This window comes from Aspergillus japonicus (assembly GCF_003184785.1).
Source record: "Aspergillus japonicus CBS 114.51 unplaced genomic scaffold BO86scaffold_13, whole genome shotgun sequence".
NCBI classification, from domain to species: domain Eukaryota; kingdom Fungi; phylum Ascomycota; class Eurotiomycetes; order Eurotiales; family Aspergillaceae; genus Aspergillus; species Aspergillus japonicus.
In genome coordinates this window covers 366,013-383,203 of record NW_020291650.1, presented here as the reverse complement: position 1 = coordinate 383,203, position 17,191 = coordinate 366,013, and the positions used below count along the sequence as shown (strand labels likewise).

Here is a 17,191-nt window from a genome sequence, read left to right as displayed (position 1 = left end):
GGACCATTGAATCCAACATTCCATGCGGACGACCCGACCGTGGCTTTTTCTCCGCACGTGCCACGTGACTCCCCCAGACCCGGCCTCGTTCCTGCCCCACATTCCACTCTCTCTCGCTTTCCCGCTTGTTGTCGGCGTGTCTTCCTCCTCTTCCTTTCCCACCTCTTCCTCTCTCCTCGCCCTCCATCACTATCACTCATTCAATCCCTTTCTTGTCTTGTGTTCTCATAGCGTTAACTACGAAGCCTGAATTATGCCATAGTTGCTGTGTCCTGATCTCGTTCATCTGATTATGCATGACGAAGTAACGAGTCTCCGGACCTGGGATCTATATCGATGCTTCGGCTATGTCCTCCGCAGCGCATAACAGTCCACCCACCGGGAATGGCGTGACTAAGCGCAAATCAGGTATGCACTCACTCTGGCTCATCATCTGCGCGTCTGGAATAGTCGGATTCTCATCAATGTCTGTCTGTATTAGGCTCTGCCGCCTGCATTCACTGTCATCGGCGCAAAGTTCGCTGTGATGCTCGGCTTGTCGGGTTGCCTTGCTCCAATTGCCGCTCCGCGGGAAAGTCAGACTGCCGCATCCATGAGAAAAAGAAACGCTTGGCTACACGCTCAATCTTGAACCCTGTACCTATTCGCTGTCGTCCACCTCCTGCTTCGGAGACTACGCACAAACCATCAAATCTGGCTTCTCCTGTTGCGCCGCCAAATGCTTTCACGACTACCTTCCGCAACGTTCAACCGGACGCTGTGGCAGCTGCCACTTCCCTCGCTAACGTCCATGCACTCCATCGCACAACCAATGACAATGTTGATCATCAACACCAGCATCATAGTTCATCACCAACTTCCGATGCCCAGACATACCATCGCCCAACGGAATCGGAGCTCTCCATAGAACAGGACTCACATGCGGATCTGGAAAGACGATTGGTGAAACTGATCGACGAGGAAGAATCAGGTAGTCGCGAAATTCGTCGGGGTGTGCGAGCGATCTATGTCGGTCACGAGCTGTCCAACATGTCTTTTTTGATTCGTCAACAGCGAGATGAAGTCGACGACGTATACCACTTTGCTGGAAACGAAATACCTCGGCGGCAACTGAGAACAGGCCACGATCAACTGTTGATGGATGCTCTCACCCTACCTGAACCGGCTCTGGCAGATGAACTGGTTCAAGCTTACTTTGACCACGTCAACCCAGGGTATCCCATCATCGACGAGGATCTCTTCATGACCCAGTACCGGAATCGGGACCCTGCCGACCCGCCGCCAATCCTGCTTCTTCAAGCAATACTTCTAGTCGGAGCACACGTAGCTCGGCAAAAGGTTGAGCGTGATGCACTCAAAGAGATCTTCTTTCGTCGAGCTAAATGGCTATTCGACAGTCGTGTCGAGCGAAACCGCGACATCATGATTCAGGCAGCATTGCTCTTGACTTGGCACTCTGATAGCCCTGATGATGATGTTTCAGCTAATGCTCATTACTGGGTTGGAGTAGCTGCTAGAATTGCCACAGGACTTGGCATGCATCGAAATCCTGTGTCAAGCCGGTTTGTTCCACGAGACCGCCGTATGTGGAGGAGGCTCTGGCATATCCTAGTCCAATTTGATGTCATGGTGTCTCTCTCATATGGACGGCCACAAGCTATGTAAGTGGCCCAGATGTCTTACACTCAATGCCAATGACTAACAGTTCCCCTAAGTAATCTTGAGGACTCAGATGTGTCCTCCTTAACACTTTCAGACTTCCAAGGATGTGGACCCGGGGTTCAAACAGACTTTGTGATTCATTTCTCAGAACTCTGCACAATGATATCTTACATTGTTCGCAATCGTTTCGGACTGAGAGTCAACCCGGAGCGTCGCAAAGCGGTATTGCACGAGGCCGATGAGAGCCTAGCTAATTGGTCCTTGAAGCTTCCAGATAAACTACGCTTACGAGCATCTGACATGGACCCATGGTCTGCCATGCTCCATTTGACCTACAACAACTTCCTCATTTTACTACACCGACCCCACCCAAGAGCCTCTGCCTATTCGGATGACTACGGTCCACACGATGCTGAGATCTGTAGTGCAGCTGCAGGTGTTATAGCCTCAATTTTCGAAGAACTTCGTCTCCATGATCGCTTGAAGTTTCTCTGGTACTCTGCCGTTCATACCCTTTTCACAGCAATGATACAAGTGCGAGTGGAGCTTCGCTTCTCAAATCCTGTCCTAGCGATTAATGCCCTTCGTCGCTTTGATTCAGCTTCTTATTCACTTCGCGAACTGGCGGGATACTGGTCCCATGCCACCACTATCCTACGGTTGTTTGAAGATTCCAAGCGCCTTCAGGAGGATCTTCGCTTGGCTACAAGTGAAAGACCCCGTGGTTTCAGCAATTCCCAGGAACGGGAAAAGATTGTGACCCATACTTCATCCTCTAGCTCTTCCAGAAGCACAATAGCTATACACACCCCACAACAGCAGGAGGAACAGCCTGTCCCCTACGAAGTTCCGACTCCAGAGTCGACACATGTTTCAAACCCTACCACCTCTGCGGGCCTTCAACAGAATCACGCGATCGATCACTGGATGCCAGCCACGAACATGACTCCGGTAGAGACTCTGGACGCCCCGCGCGAATCTCTCGATTGGCGGCAGCTGTTTTCTTTCGCAGACATGGACCAACCCGTTCTTCCGATGGCCATGGAGGGCCTTCCTGAACTGGAAGATGAATGGCGTCAGATCTACTGGCAAGAGACACCACTGTCGGATCTCTTGCATGATGGGGGCTGGATGCACGGCTGACATTTGCATTGCACTTGCATTCATGGCGTACTCGTCCTTGCCACATATCATTGGTCTTGAAGCTACCCGGATTTCCTTTGAGAACATGGACTGTGCGCGAACGATAATGACTTGATGACCTTCTCATTGCTTTGCCCCGGCTTTTCATGGATAATTGGCATCGCCAATGCCGGGGAAACATCGGTGACCTATTAGCATTTATCATAAAATAGCTTCCCCGAATGGAATTCCCAGGAATCAGTATACCAATCTTCTGTTCCAATCAGCTTGTTGTGCCGCGAAAGCACTAAAGGACAGCGAAGTCCAAGCTTCATTCTATCTGCCAACACTAATATCCACCGCCCGAATGCATGTGCCCATACAAAATAAGCTAAGAATAGCAGATAACTATAGATGTAGACGAGACACTCGACGATGACAGATAAATACAAATGATCCCAGATCGAAGGGACCAGCATACCCGGGCCTACCGGGTCATGTAAAACAGCCTCTTTTACATTGATTGAGGAGACAGGGTGAGTCCCCACACGAAACAAGGAAAAGAATAAAAACTGGGAATCAGAGCGGGGAATAAAATAAAAGGCGGTTGATGTGCCCGGAGAAATCAGGGAAGTGAGAAGCCGCAGCCCATGTAACAGAAGAAACAGCCGTCGAAAAGACAAAATAAGCGCGCCGCCCGTAAACCGAGATCTGAATCTGTCGAATTGCTAGAAATTCTCACCCACTTTCCGTCCGTCACAAGTTCTGTAAGTAAACAAATCCCTAATGAAGCTCTCGTGCCGCGCCGCCTGGGGAATGTTATGTTGTCAGGGGAGTAAGGACCGGAGGTGTATTTCAAAACGTTTGTGGGAAGGGACCATGTATGTTACGGTGAGCCCTCAGGGGACTGGATACACGGTGAAACCGGTCTTTGACTCCTTTGTGCATTCTGGAACACAGGGTGCAGATCATCTGTGGGGATATGGTTGATGACTTTTGGAACCAATTATGATTGCACTGCGTCAGTTGGATGGCTCTCCTGCACACATACGCTTACTCTAGTAGGATTCACCGCCAGTGCCATTGTGGGCTTGGCCGACCATGGGAGGGTAGCCGTAGGCGGAAGCATCCTGCTCAGAGGGGTCCAAGCTTGGGTTGATGATGTTATTGGCAGCATCCGTGGTATCAGGGAAGCCCCCCGGACCCGTCGGTGCGACTGGCCGTCCGGATGGAGCGCCGCCGGGAGGGCCTCCTACGGGGCCGCCGGCGTTGTACCCACTGCTTGTCGGACGGTTCTGATGCTCTCCTCTCGCGGATTGGGTCTGCAGATTAGATCAGCAGTGTTCTCTCTAAGCAAAACACGCTATCGCCAGTTGGGGGGCGATGGGCAAAATGGCTAGATGCGTTGCACAGGTCTTACCTCGCGGTACTTCGATAGGTAGATCTTCAGTGCCTCTGCGTAGTTTTCGAAACCGAGTGAGGTCATGGCGAAAAGGATATCCTCTCCGTTGACCGTCTTACGCTTTTCCTGCTGGCATTTGTCGGAAGCTACGCAAAGGTTCGACGGTCAGTTTTCAGAACTGGTATTGAGACGATATGGACTGTACAGACCTTCACTGGTGATGAACGAGATGAATTCGCTCACACATTCCTGCATACACTCCTTGGCCTCCTTCGCGATCTTCGCGTTCTCAGGTAGAGCTAATTTCATGATGCGAGCCACTTCACAGGCGATGTCAGTATTCTATACAGGCATGCAGCGGCAGTGACAACGATGAGGTGGATATGGGCATAATGCACCCAGCATGCCATAGCATATTGTAGACATGTCTGCCCAATCGGATGGATGCTGGCAGTGGTGGCAGACGACAAATAGGCACATGAGCCGAAAGACTCGCGGTCATCAATCCCCGAAATAGATGATGGCAGGCAGATGAATAGGATAGCAAGGAATGGTGACGATTGACCGGATCGGCCTCCTAGGCGGTGGAGAGGCACGAGCAATCATAGTAGGGCAAAAAGCGGTTGACCAGCAGGTGAAGGTAAGGTACGCACAAATCAGGACGAAGCGACAAGCTGCAAGGGAACGCAACTAACCATTTGCAATTGGTAGCCATCTGTCCTGCTCCTTTACTTCGAACTCTCCCTGACCCTGCGCCTGGGAGTCCTGTTGGTCTTTGTCCATTTGTTCCTGGTCTTCACCCGATTGAACTTCCGGTTCCACCTCCGGTTCCTTCGAGGGGGAGGTCGACGACATGATTTTTAGCTGTCGGGAGAACGTGCAGAGATACTGAATTTAGGATGGAAGGGCCGTCTCTAATTGCTCTGTTGGCAAACCACGTCAGAGCTGCGTACAGGGCGTGGTGGATTCTCGATCTTGGACGTTATGATACAGCCGCGCCAAGGGTACTGGAGGTGTGTCTGGCTGGGCAGCGATTCGCTTCACAACAGCCTGAACGGGGAAGGATGACTGTGACAACGCGTGTGGGGGATTGGCAGCGCTTCCGCGATAGTGCGTGTGTGCCTTAGCGTTCTGAGCACGGCCTGGTAGGATCTATTATTCCGACTGCGATGACGAGACACGGTCCGAAAGATGACTCTGTTTGTTATTGCTCTATTATTATTGCTGGTCTAAAGATTGGCTGCAATGAGATGAACGGGACGATCTGATTCGAGGGCCAGTGAAGTAAGGGCAAGCTTGCAGCGGGTTCTGGAAACATACACAGCTAATCTTGGACTTCGTTCCTTTTCTTTTTCGTCTTGCTATAATTGGAGAAGCCCCGATCTAGGTCTTCCGGAAAAAATGCTGTCTGAATGACGTTAGAGCTGTCAAACTAGAGGCGATAGTAACGTCAGCAAGCTGAAAAATCCAAGTCTCTTTGCAGCACGCGCATTCATGAACGCGGTAGCAGGTCAAGAAGGCGGAATGTGACGCGGGTAATACAACACGGAAGTAACCGTGGGTCAGACAGGATTGGGGGGCAGTGGCACGTTGCGCAGCTGGGCGACAAGATACCAACAAGAAAAGCAAGCCAAAGCGCGACAGCGATTGGACTGAAATGCAAGAAACGAAGACGCTGAGAATGGGTAGGGGGGCGGGGGGCGATGTAAGGGTAAAGGTAATGGGCTTACCGGCCAGTCAATGACAGGCACCGGGGGAGGGGGGCGTAGGGCACAGGTCTGACTGGAGACGGCCGCAATGCGCGCAGCTCTCAATTGGCGAACCAGAAGTCCCTGGCTGTCGCGATGAATATATCCAAGCGCCAATGAGCTTTGACCCGGTTTGCAATGCACTGTTTTCTGCTTCCAAGAAGCACGCAATAGATGAGTATTGTTCGAAGAGACGCGATGAACGGAATTCGATGAACGATTCTGGTTGCGCCCAATGTCCCAGATTGAGTGAAGAGAAGATGGGGAGGAGGAGAGGAAGTTGAGGGTCGATGAGCCGCGGTGGGAAACCAGCAACTAACGCTCATCGGTGGCCTCAGGACTTCCATAACGCCCCTCTAACGCGGTATCGCTCTGTCACTTTCTATTCTAGGACTAGCGCTCCCAAAGCTCCCACGAGAGGCGAGAAGGAGAGGTGTATTGATACGGTAAAGCACGTGACATTCGTCATCGGCCCCGGATCTCTTGGCCATCGGCCTTATCTTCTTTCATTCTGCAATACTGGATTATCTTCAACGCCTATCCAACGACAGCGACAATAGCAAGGAACATTCGTACATTCTACGTGCCATGCATGCTTGATACCGAATTCTGACGCTGAGCAAATTCTATCGCCTCCAAGAGACCTGGTCTCATCGCTCTTGCATGCGCAGAAATGTCTATCGGTTACTTCTTATCTCTATCTATACATACAGTACTGTACCTTTGAGACCAATGCTCCAATCAATCTCACGGACAAGTGGGCCGGCCAAACTTCCCTCAGCAAAGATGCCATAATACTCATAAGAGCACCTCGCTTGCTCTGTCCTTTGTCTCAGGATCCGTGTTGACTAAACTGGATCGATCTCTTATGTCATTACGTGCCCTATGAGGACTGACGGACCGTGTACTGTAGGTACATGGCGTCAGGCATCAACAGCATTTCCAAACAATCTGGGCCAGCCATCTACTTGGGGAATCTGAACCTTCATGCATCTCTTCGTCTCATCACATTCCAGAACCCTGCTCGGGATGAAGCACTGTATGTACTTTGAAAAGGGTACCGGTTAGGCAAAAGCTACAGAGAGTTCCACTCCGCAGCCCAATCTGCGAAGGAGGTGTGGATGAGGGCATCCATCACTTGCCACTCTCTACTACATAGGATTCATGTGGCTTCTACCCAAGCTGCTCGCTCCCCAAGGAACAAGGTTGGCATATCAGCCTCGAAGATCATCTGTCAAACAAAGTTGGCTGAGAGCTTGCCAGCCATTGAACGTGTCACACACACATGCATCGGCATAGTCCCAGATCTACTCCCAAGGCTGACATGAAGCAGCCAGTAGGGAATCTCGGGAACAAGCCTCTATCAGATGAAGTCAGGAGCAATGTGCTTTCGTGCAGCTGTTGTGATCCGGCCTCGAATCGGCCAACTGCAGACGAGTACAGCAGATGTTTACTTCAGACGCCTTGTTCCACAGGGCCAACTCAGCCGAGCCACACCTTCTCTTGGGTGCATAAGCGTTATCGGGAAATTTCTGGCTGGATGACGCCCGCTTTGACTATGTCAACTACTAGCATTCCTGCGTTGTAGACGAAAATTGTGGTAACGATAGGGATAGAACTTATCAACCGGTGGAGATGCACTCTGAAAGGTAAAGTCATCAAACAAGGTGAAATAGGCACGGAAGTTGTATTATACACTATTTGCTGCCAGGTATGATCAAAGCCTTGAAATCAGTGCCTCAGACTTCAGCTTCATGGCCTGATATGAAATTATCCCCAGAGGTGAACCTAACAATTAGGCATGAGTGCATTCAAGGCCCCGACCGGTCTGTAACAAAGTACTGGTTTGTGCTTAGCTGCCACACATCGTCCTTGTCCTGGGCGAGCGAAACTGGCAAAGCTTTGCAACAGAAGCTGCCATGAACCACGATCGTTCAGTCCATGGGATTGTCGCAGTGAAAGCGAAGTCAAGGGACCGTCAAGATGGCTGTGGGCTCCAAATAATGCCGCTCCTGCTCTGCTCACTGTTTAATTCCTCCAAAGACGGCACCAAGGGAAATATGAAAGGTAATCAATGAACCATGGTAGCTCTCAGATTATTGGTTTCCTATGGCTGTACGACTTGAATATTGTTCTTCTTCTGTAAAGGGAGATCCAGGTCAGAGCGAGTCCTTCTCATGAAGATTGGCATGAAATGACGAACCTTCCAATTGTCAAGATCTGACTGCTTCGACTTGTATTGCTTCAGTAGTTCGTCTAGGACCTGCTTCAGACCGTCCGAGTTCGTTTTGAGGGAGGGAAGAACGTCTTCGACGGTCCGTTCTACCAAAACTCCATTGACCATGCGGAAACATTTTCTATCCTTGGGAAGAGGTTCGAGCGTCTCGATCACAAGTCTAGCGACAGCACGCGGGCATTAGTGACCCAAGCCTGAACGAATAGAACAAATTGAGGGTAAGAAACAGGGAAGACTGACTTGTGTTCCTCTGCTTCCTGCTCGATATCGCCGATCTTTTGTGCTAACTGCTGCAGGGTGTTTTTGTAATTTGTGTACTGGAGCTGAAGCTCTGCAAACGATCAGCACGAAACCCTTAAATGCTATAACAGGAACTCAAGCTTGTGCAGTCATACCCTGCTGCTTCTTAGGGTTGATCTGTGCTTGACTGGCCATTTTGTCGATATTCGATGCACGCAGCGTACTTGCAAAGCTGGGCTGGAGTTGCGATGCGGGGCGTTGGTTCGATATCCGCCGCGGCGGCGGACCGGGTTAGAGGGAACTGGAAGCCAACACTGAATCCGGGTCCACCCACGGCGCTGCCACATGTAACTTGGAGCTCAGTGAAAATTTAGACTTAGGCTATCGTAGTGCAATTGAATTTACTTAGACTGCGACTGCGATCTTGCCTGCCTCGAAATGAGCTCGAAATCTGCGTCATTGGGTGGTGTGTATCAATCACGTGCTTGACCTCTGTTTGCAGGGTTTGCATGGGTGATACTATCGCCCGATAGTCAATCGAATCCGCCTCCAAGTCTATCCCAACTTATCGCCAGGAGGGCTCAAGCAATCAGCTGTGGCCCTTCTCGCAGACACTTTCAAAAGTCAATAGCTTGCGCTACTTAATTCGTCTCTCCTCGAAACCCATACACCAACAATTCAAAATGGCGCCGGACGACATGCCTCCAGCCAAGCGGCTGAAAAGCTCCAACCTGCCGGGGCCGTTGCGCGACGCGAAGCGCAAGGACATTGACAACTGGGAAACCAACCGAATGCTGACGTCCGGTGTCGCCCAGCGAAGGGACTTCGATGGTGACTTCATGCCCGAAGACGAAGAAGGAACTCGAGTCCATTTGCTGGTTCACGATCTCCGCCCACCTTTCCTCGATGGCCGCACGATTTTCACAAAACAGCTGGAGCCCATCTCCGCTGTCCGGGATCCGCAGAGCGACATGGCCGTCTTCAGTCGCAAGGGAAGCAAGGTCGTGCGCGAAAGACGTCAGCAGCGGGAACGCCAGAAGCAAGCGCAGGAAGCAACAACGATGGCGGGCACGGCCCTCGGAAATCTTATGGGTGTCAAGGAGGACGAGGGGGACAGTGCGGTCGCAGTGCCCGTGGAGGAGGCATATAAGAGCGGAAACAAGTTTGCCAAACACCTGAAAAAGGATGAGGGCGGGCAGAGCTCATTCAGCAAGAGCAAGACGCTCCGTGAGCAAAGAGAGTTCCTTCCGGCGTTCGCCGTCAGAGAGGATTTGCTGCGGGTGATACGAGATAACCAGGTGGTGGTGGTCGTCGGCGAAACCGGGTCTGGTAAAACGACCCAGCTGACGCAATTTCTGCACGAAGACGGTTATTCTAAGTTTGGAATGATCGGGTGTACGCAGCCTCGTCGGGTGGCTGCTATGAGTGTTGCCAAACGAGTAAGCGAGGAGATGGAGGTGGACCTGGGAGAAGAGGTTGGCTATGCGATCCGTTTCGAGGATTGCACGAGCAGCAAGACGGTCATCAAGTATATGACTGACGGCGTCCTATTACGAGAATCGTTGGTTCAGCAGGACCTCGACAAATACTCCTGCATCATCATGGACGAGGCGCATGAGAGAGCTCTTAACACTGATGTCCTCATGGGGCTTCTGAAAAAGGTGCTGGCCCGACGCAGGGATCTCAAGTTGATCGTGACATCGGCTACAATGAACGCCGAACGCTTCTCTCGATTCTACGGCGGCGCTCCTGAATTCATTATCCCTGGACGGACTTTCCCCGTTGATGTCCACTTCTCGCGTACCCCATGCGAAGACTATGTGGACAGTGCGGTCAAGCAGGTCTTGGCCATTCACGTATCGCAAGGACCGGGTGATATCCTTGTCTTCATGACAGGCCAGGAGGATATCGAGGCTACGTGCGAATTGGTGGACGAACGGCTAAAGCTACTGAACGATCCACCAAAGCTCAGCATCCTGCCCATTTACAGTCAGATGCCCGCGGAGCAGCAAGCGAAAATCTTCGAACGGGCCGAGAACGGCGTGCGTAAAGTGATTGTCGCCACAAACATCGCTGAAACTAGTTTGACGGTCGACGGAATCATGTTCGTGGTGGATTCGGGCTATTCCAAGTTGAAAGTATACAACCCTCGGATGGGTATGGATACGCTGCAGATCACACCAATCTCTCAGGCCAACGCCAACCAGCGCTCGGGACGTGCAGGTCGGACAGGGCCCGGCAAAGCATATCGATTGTACACGGAGGTCGCCTACAAGAACGAACTTTATCTGCAAACCATCCCCGAAATTCAGCGCACCAGTCTCTCCAATACCGTCCTCCTGCTCAAGTCTCTCGGGGTCAAGGATCTCCTGGATTTTGATTTCATGGATCCTCCACCGCAGGAAACAATCACCACATCGCTATTCGAACTCTGGTCTTTGGGGGCGCTCGATAACCTTGGTGACCTCACCCACCTAGGTCGTCGGATGACTCCATTCCCAATGGACCCTCCGCTCGCGAAATTGCTGATCAAAGCCTCCGAGGAGTACGGGTGTAGCGAGGAGATGCTCAGCATCGTCTCCATGCTATCCGTTCCCAGCGTCTTTTACCGCCCCAAAGAACGCCAGGAGGAATCCGACGCCGCGCGAGAGAAATTCTTTGTCCCCGAGTCTGATCACCTCACGCTCCTCCATGTCTACACGCAATGGAAGGCCAACGGCTACTCCGACGGCTGGTGTACCCGCCATTTCCTGCACGCCAAAGCCCTTCGACGCGCCCGGGAGGTTCGCGACCAGCTGCACGATATCATGACGGTGCAGAAGATGCCTCTCGTCAGCTGTGGAACCGACTGGGATGTCATCCGCAAGTGCATCTGCTCCGGATTCTACCATCAGGCCGCGCGCGTCAAGGGTATCGGCGAGTTCCTCAATCTCCGCACCAGCGTGAGCATGCAGCTGCACCCGACGAGTGCTCTGTATGGCCTGGGTTATGTGCCCGAATACGTGGTGTATCATGAGTTGATCCTCACCAGCAAGGAGTATATGTCCACCGTAACGGCTGTTGACCCACACGTAAGTTCTGTTCCTCCAATTCCTATGTAACCCCACCATCATTATCCCCTCCTCGCCACCATGACCTTCAAACTGACTTCTGAAACTTCGGTGTATAGTGGCTCGCCGAACTTGGAGGCGTCTTCTACTCCGTCAAAGAAAAGGGCTATTCACAGCGCGAGCGCCGAGTCACCGAACAGGAATTCAACCGGCGCATGGAGATCGAAACTCAAATGGCCGCGGATCGGGAACGGGCCGCCGCGGAAAAGCAGCGGGAACAGGAGCGCAACGACCCCTCCCGACGCCGGCAGGAGATCGAAGTGGGCAGTTCCGTGGTCCGTCGCCCGGCTGCCACAGCCCGCCGTGTTGGAGGCGTGACTGCCTCCAGTTCTTCACGCAATGGAATTGGAGCTGGAGGAGTTGGTGGTGGTGGAGGAGGAGGAGGAGGAGGAGGGGGAAGCGTGGTGAAGAAGCCCCAGGTGAAAAGAAGACCTGGACGGGCGTTTTGATTGTTGTTGTATATACATATAGAGGTATACCCCAATCTTGGCAAAGAGTTATGAAAATGGACATGAACATGAACACCTGGGATTCGTACATCCTTCGATCTAGAGTTCAACGGAAACCGTGTACATGTTGCCGCGCTCTTGCATGAAGTTGCCCCAGCAAGAGATGAACTGCGGAAGTAGATCCCACGGAAACTCGAGTACTATCATGGCTGGGGATTAGGTGCCTCTCGAGGATGATACTAACATAGATAGTCGACACCATCGACTCTTTTTTTCCTTCCTTCGACTAACTTTACAACCAGAAGGACTGGATCAGACCCGATCAGACCAGACAGATCAGGATTACAGCACCAAGTCCACCAGGGATCTTCTTCAAACCGCAACCTTCACTAAGCGCCCAGTCCAGCCGCAGTGATCTTAACCTCTGGATACTGTAGTCCTAATCCCACTCTCTGAAATCCCAACCAAACCCAACCTTCCACCCCCGATCCCATTAACCTCGCAACCCCAATTCCAACCCGAAAACCGCTCAGTTGATGAAGTTGATACAGAAGAAATGCAAGATCAAACTCCCGAAGATGTAATCCGCGAACGCCCTAGATTTCCACGAGGAGTCAGCTCAGCCCAGCTCAGTCCAGCTCAGTCCAACCCAACCGAACCCCTATACATCACCGACACATCCCCTCCCTCAAACCCAAACCCAATCACAACACCCCAGAAGAATGAAAAGAACTCACCTCTCATGCGAAATCCCATTCCCCCCAGTCTCATTCCCCAGCGCAGCAGCAGCAGCGGCGGCGGCGGCTTTCCCTTTCGCCCCTTTCCCACCCGACGACACCGTCGCAGCCGAAGTCGAAGAAGTCTGCATGCGCAAGCTAGCGGTAAGCACGAACTGGCCCACCGCAGCCGAGAAGCCGCTCAGGAAGGCGTTGAAGGGCTGGTATTCGGAGGCAAACGGTTAGCCATAGTTTCCATCCCACAAGAACACCGCCCCCTGACTCGAATACACGTCGGAAGATGTGGGATATATGATCAGATAAAACTGGAGGGAAACTCACGTAGTTGCCGGCCAGAACACAGTAGAGGAATTGCACGCCGCCGACCAGGACCAAAAAGCCCATGAAGGCGTCGAGCAGCAGCGTGCGCTGCGGGGTGGTGGCGAGGTATTGCTGCCACACGGTGTGGGCGATGTCGAGGACGGAGGAGTTGGTGGTCAGGGTCTTGGGGCCGGAGGAGAGGGAGGAGGAGGGCGAGGCAGTAGCGGTGGTGGTGGTGGTGGTGGTGGTGGTGGTTGAGGATGAGGGTATAGTTGGAGGTGAGGGCGCGGGGACGGGGCCGGTGGCGGCGGCGGTGCGTTTGGCAGGCATGATTTCTGGAGGAGGAAGTGCCTGGATCTCGTCTCGGGTTGGAATAAAAATCAATTGGCGTGAAAGATCGTGCGAAAGAGAATGACTGAGAGGATGAGAGAGCGTCTGGATGTCGGCTGAGTCGGTGGTGTACCTCGGGGATTCATTACGCAAGCTGTCCGTTACGCTATGTCACGTGATGTAGATGTTATCGGCCGGGGCTTATCTACTAGTCGATATAACTGGACGGTATGTAAGTTACAAGGAATTCTGTTCGCTTGTCGTTGATATGTGCAATTCTGGGGGATCTTCTAAATATGATGCATTGTTGTGCAGATAACGTTGCGATAAGGTAGTCACCGTAGCCAAGGTCTCATACAACCTAAAGGAAACATCTTGGTAACATTCAGAGTTATTATACACATAATCATTGTTTTCAAATCATCGATCCATCGTGATTAAGATTGGAGAGAGGTATTTCTGCATCGTGAAGAGGGGAGTTTTCATGAAAATAATCAAAAAGATTCGCCAGTCATACCGCAACACTGAGCCCGCTCGAGCGAAGGGCGAAAGACCTCCAGGGTCACGGCTGGATTAGAGGGTATATAGAACACACTTCGGGTGCATGACGCGCTTCCTTGCCGCACAGGCACATCAGGCAAGCCAGTCAGAGATATTCGCAAAAGGGTTTTCGGTATTGGCTTCTTGCAAATCCATCTGGAAGTCGTGCATGACCCTATCCCACTCATCCCAATTGAGCTGCGGGTCCGACTTGTTCTCGTTCTGCTGCATGGGCAACGGTCCGGCGAATGAGTTCATCGATGCATCGCCAGGCGTTGTAGTTGGTTGCTCCATGGCTGCCGTCATGGCTGCCGCTTGAGGTGAAAACAAGTCAACGCCTGGGAACAAAGTGCTGATTGCGTCCAGCGGCCCCTTTCGAAGATCGATATCAATTGCGTTTGTATTAGACAGCGTGCCGCCTTCTGGCATGGCAGATGATATCTGGGATTCTCGTTGTGCAAGAGGCCGGGGTAATATGGGAGGGGCTTGAATAATTGAGGGTCCAGTGCCACCGGTGAATGGCACAGTCTCAAAAGAGCCTACATTGAGACCCAGCTGACTTCGCAACTCTTGTTGCTTTGCTCTGTGGGCAGCCGCGCGCTTCATGAGCCTTGACAACGGTCGCCAGAGCATGCCCTTACGTTGTTTGCTGTTGCGTACCCAATCTCGGTAAAGATTGCTTACAGCCTCCCAAGCACGGTCGGTCAGAGGGCTCAAGGGGCGTACGCAAAGCTCTGATAAGACAAATGCAATGGCATGCCATTGCATGTTCGTGGCAAAGAGCCAGCTCCACTTAAATGTGTTCTTGTCGGCCCCAAGAAGGCGCGCAAATTCGGCAACCTCCACAGAAGTCGCGAATAAGCTCTCTCGGTTTGCATTGGTCAGAGCAACGTCACGATCAGGCCGAGTCATGGGATGATGAATCACAAGCCATAGCTTCGTGAGAATGAGCCGAGCGACTGTAGCGCAGACCCATTGAATAGGCACATTCATGTCACAATGCTTGATGTATCGTTCCTCGATGCGGGCATTGATGGCTTTGATCAGGTTCCCGCAATTGTCCGCAGAGAATGGTCGAGTACCTGGGGTGAAATGACCATTAGGGCAGGCATAGCTCACCCGCCGAAGGGCTACTGTGATATCGCAGCGGATAAGACAGAAGGTCACCTCGGTAAAGCCAATCCTCTCTGGGGGCGGCTCTTGCATGTCCGGTGTGATGTCATCGTCATTGACGTTCAGTGGAAGCCGCGTATCATAAATTCGTTCATGGATCTGCGAATCAGTGCCATGGTCTTCGGACGATCGAATGTCCAACAAACAGATGTGCCACCACAATCTCCGACGCATTTCCGTGTCAAAGGGCTTCAATCCGAACTTCGTCCCATCCCGGTGAAGGCCAAGACCTTGCGCAAGGCGAAGAACGAGAGCCGTCATAGACCACACGAACTTGGTATCGTCCTCACGACGGATGCCAATGAGAAAGATGACAGCAGCTTGCAGTAGCATTAGGTTCTGCGTGTTTAAGAAATTGGCCTTCGCCAAAGCTTGTTCGACCGCAAACCGATAGCGTTTCACAGCAGTGTCACGGTCCTCATCTAATTGAATGACGCACTGCTCATGAGACAAGCTTATGACCGCAACCAAGCACATCGCCAGGAACAGTGCTTCTTGGTTCTTATCTAAGTTGCTCGGATCCTGGGCTGCGATCGTAAAGAGCTGTTGGGCTGTAGGTTTATGCACAACGGGGACCAGCGGCGCCACATTCTCGTGATACAAATTCCAGAGCACCGGAATCTTCGACGATGGTGGCAGGAAGCCGCGAAGGGAATGAGAAAGCGAGTAGAATCCGAATAGGAAACCGTCATGGTTGGCGGAATGGGTCGACGACGATTCGGGAGAGGGGTAATCCTCGTCCTCCGACGCTGATGGATCAAGGATATCCTGAAGCTCTTCGATCTACACATATCCCTGCGTCAATACCTGAAAGGTGCCTCATCATAAAACAACATCAAGGAGGCAAGAAATCGACTCACCTCATCACCGAGACTAGCCCAGAACCGATTGCTCACATAGCGACTCCGGCCTTCATCAATAACCAGTCGTCCAAATTCATGCTCCATGTTTCGCGTGGCCATAGGCCTCCGGGGATCCACATTAGCAGCATCCAGCATCAGCGGACACCCGTCGCCGTCGCCGGGGCCTGCGTGAGGCGCCGGCGGACCCTGTGTGCTCACGTTCTCACTGCGCGTCTGGCGTGGGGAAGGCGTGTCCGATAGCGACGCGGTTCGTTTCTCGTTAAGATGCTCGATGACACCCTCCAGGCGCCTGAGTCGAGAGAGGAGCTCCGCATCTTGTGGCCGCTTCGATTTGCGGGGCGCCCTTCCAGGTGGGGGGAAGATGCACTCGATACCCGCCTTGACACAGTTCGAGCACGGCGATCGCTTGTTGCAGCGGACTTTCCTCCGACGGCAGGTGACACAGCTGCGTATGCTATGCAGCTCGTGCGAGGAATGGGGGTCGGTGTGATGGTCCACGGTCGCGGCCGGGCCATGACTGAGACTCTCCGAATCTTGTCGGGAGTGAGTCGCAGATAAGGCTGGCGAGGTCACAGTGGGTACGGGCGGGCGTTGTTGTGCTGGAAATGGTGGGCTATGGAAGGACATGACAGTATAGGTGAGATTATCGATGAAACAAACTCGCGAGCATGCCACATCGTCAACGGCGGCAGCGGCAGCGACAAGTACAGGGAAGGAGAAATAAGAAAATTATTGATGAGACCAAAGAAGGTGAATCGGTTCGGATTACTGTATTATTATTATCGGGGCCAAGCTCACTAACTCACCAATACAGCCTCAGTCATCGACTCATAGTGGGGAGGGGGAGAAAGGTCGATTCAGGTCTCGAACAACGCCATTGGCCAGGAACGGTAGCTCCTCACGTAATCAGAAAGTAAAAAGACAATCACGTGCATCTGACATGGAGACAATGAATATCAAGTAGCTAACTATAGCATAACTATAGCATAACTATAGCATCGTTGAGTACAGGCTAACTGGCGTGGAGTCATTTCTGTTGTTCGCAAATGGGATTCGTTCTTGCTATCAGCGCGGAACCATCGACCGACATTATACAATGGCTATACCATGGACTATATTGATTAGCCCCTGACCTTGAAGACGGAATAGTTTAACTATAGCCTCACATACGTGACACATCTTGAACACGTAGTCCTTGCAATGACCGTGGACTGAGACCTCGTGCTAAGGTCAGGCGCTTCAGTAGCATTCATGTTGCTTCCCTTGTGATATGCATCAA

The 17,191-nt window shown here is 52.2% G+C and overlaps 6 protein-coding genes across 6 annotated transcripts; 1 reads left to right on the top strand and 5 right to left on the bottom strand.

Moving 5' to 3' along the window:
* Positions 1-225: 225 nt before the first annotated feature.
* BO86DRAFT_43098 (acetamidase regulatory protein) lies at positions 226-2,901 on the top strand. Its single transcript, XM_025675744.1, has 3 exons — positions 226-408; positions 482-1,661; positions 1,716-2,901. Exons 1-3 carry the CDS (start codon positions 348-350, stop codon positions 2,803-2,805), a joined length of 2,331 nt encoding a protein of 776 aa, XP_025529479.1. The 5' UTR covers positions 226-347; the 3' UTR covers positions 2,806-2,901.
* A 907-nt stretch (positions 2,902-3,808) lies between these two features.
* Positions 3,809-5,232, bottom strand: BO86DRAFT_43091 (nuclear transcription factor Y subunit beta). Its single transcript, XM_025675740.1, has 4 exons — positions 4,882-5,232; positions 4,396-4,506; positions 4,205-4,332; positions 3,809-4,106 (listed from the first exon to the last, which is right to left on the bottom strand). Exons 1-4 carry the CDS (start codon positions 5,039-5,041, stop codon positions 3,843-3,845), a joined length of 663 nt encoding a protein of 220 aa, XP_025529478.1. The 5' UTR covers positions 5,042-5,232; the 3' UTR covers positions 3,809-3,842.
* Positions 5,233-7,602: 2,370 nt separating this feature from the next.
* Positions 7,603-8,825, bottom strand: BO86DRAFT_387847 (putative prefoldin subunit 2). Its single transcript, XM_025671698.1, has 4 exons — positions 8,566-8,825; positions 8,411-8,501; positions 8,138-8,330; positions 7,603-8,074 (listed from the first exon to the last, which is right to left on the bottom strand). Exons 1-4 carry the CDS (start codon positions 8,603-8,605, stop codon positions 8,042-8,044), a joined length of 357 nt encoding a protein of 118 aa, XP_025529477.1. The 5' UTR covers positions 8,606-8,825; the 3' UTR covers positions 7,603-8,041.
* Positions 8,826-11,507: 2,682 nt separating this feature from the next.
* Positions 11,508-12,292, bottom strand: BO86DRAFT_43052 (uncharacterized protein). The gene has a single exon (XM_025675706.1). It carries the CDS (start codon positions 12,058-12,060, stop codon positions 11,665-11,667), a length of 396 nt encoding a protein of 131 aa, XP_025529476.1. The 5' UTR covers positions 12,061-12,292; the 3' UTR covers positions 11,508-11,664.
* On the bottom strand, positions 12,280-13,445 carry BO86DRAFT_43048 (putative oligosaccharyl transferase subunit Dad1). The gene is made up of 3 exons (XM_025675698.1): positions 13,028-13,445; positions 12,707-12,906; positions 12,280-12,565 (listed from the first exon to the last, which is right to left on the bottom strand). The coding sequence occupies exons 1-3, from the start codon at positions 13,334-13,336 to the stop codon at positions 12,499-12,501; spliced, it is 576 nt and encodes a 191-aa protein (XP_025529475.1). The 5' UTR covers positions 13,337-13,445; the 3' UTR covers positions 12,280-12,498.
* Positions 13,446-13,642: 197 nt separating this feature from the next.
* On the bottom strand, positions 13,643-16,637 carry BO86DRAFT_408532 (putative C6 transcription factor). The gene is made up of 2 exons (XM_025674352.1): positions 15,910-16,637; positions 13,643-15,832 (listed from the first exon to the last, which is right to left on the bottom strand). Exons 1-2 carry the CDS (start codon positions 16,537-16,539, stop codon positions 13,970-13,972), a joined length of 2,493 nt encoding a protein of 830 aa, XP_025529474.1. The 5' UTR covers positions 16,540-16,637; the 3' UTR covers positions 13,643-13,969.
* Between the last annotated feature and the right edge of the window lie 554 nt (positions 16,638-17,191).

Bases quoted from the DNA above. Each gene is read 5' to 3' on its own strand.
- BO86DRAFT_43098 (XM_025675744.1), top strand. From the start codon at position 348: ATGTCCTCCGCAGCGCATAACAGTCCACCCACCGGGAATGGCGTGACT. The intron at 409-481 runs GTATGCACTCAC...TGTCTGTATTAG, and splicing joins CGTGACTAAGCGCAAATCAG to GCTCTGCCGCCTGCATTCAC. The intron at 1,662-1,715 runs GTAAGTGGCCCA...AGTTCCCCTAAG, and splicing joins TATGGACGGCCACAAGCTAT to TAATCTTGAGGACTCAGATG.
- BO86DRAFT_43091 (XM_025675740.1), bottom strand. From the start codon at position 5,041: ATGTCGTCGACCTCCCCCTCGAAGGAACCGGAGGTGGAACCGGAAGTT. The intron at 4,333-4,395 runs GTCTGTACAGTC...ACCTTTGCGTAG, and splicing joins CTCGTTCATCACCAGTGAAG to CTTCCGACAAATGCCAGCAG. The intron at 4,107-4,204 runs GTAAGACCTGTG...TCTAATCTGCAG, and splicing joins ACCTATCGAAGTACCGCGAG to ACCCAATCCGCGAGAGGAGA.
- BO86DRAFT_387847 (XM_025671698.1), bottom strand. From the start codon at position 8,605: ATGGCCAGTCAAGCACAGATCAACCCTAAGAAGCAGCAGG. The intron at 8,502-8,565 runs GTATGACTGCAC...GATCGTTTGCAG, and splicing joins CAACCCTAAGAAGCAGCAGG to AGCTTCAGCTCCAGTACACA. The intron at 8,075-8,137 runs GTTCGTCATTTC...CTCCCTTTACAG, and splicing joins CAGATCTTGACAATTGGAAG to AAGAAGAACAATATTCAAGT.
- BO86DRAFT_43052 (XM_025675706.1), bottom strand. From the start codon at position 12,060: ATGTACGAATCCCAGGTGTTCATGTTCATGTCCATTTTCATAACTCTT.
- BO86DRAFT_43048 (XM_025675698.1), bottom strand. From the start codon at position 13,336: ATGCCTGCCAAACGCACCGCCGCCGCCACCGGCCCCGTCCCCGCGCCC. The intron at 12,907-13,027 runs GTGAGTTTCCCT...TCCGAATACCAG, and splicing joins GTGTTCTGGCCGGCAACTAC to CCCTTCAACGCCTTCCTGAG. The intron at 12,566-12,706 runs GTGAGTTCTTTT...GTGGAAATCTAG, and splicing joins AATGGGATTTCGCATGAGAG to GGCGTTCGCGGATTACATCT.
- BO86DRAFT_408532 (XM_025674352.1), bottom strand. From the start codon at position 16,539: ATGTCCTTCCATAGCCCACCATTTCCAGCACAACAACGCCCGCCCGTA. The intron at 15,833-15,909 runs GTGAGTCGATTT...GGATATGTGTAG, and splicing joins GGGCTAGTCTCGGTGATGAG to ATCGAAGAGCTTCAGGATAT.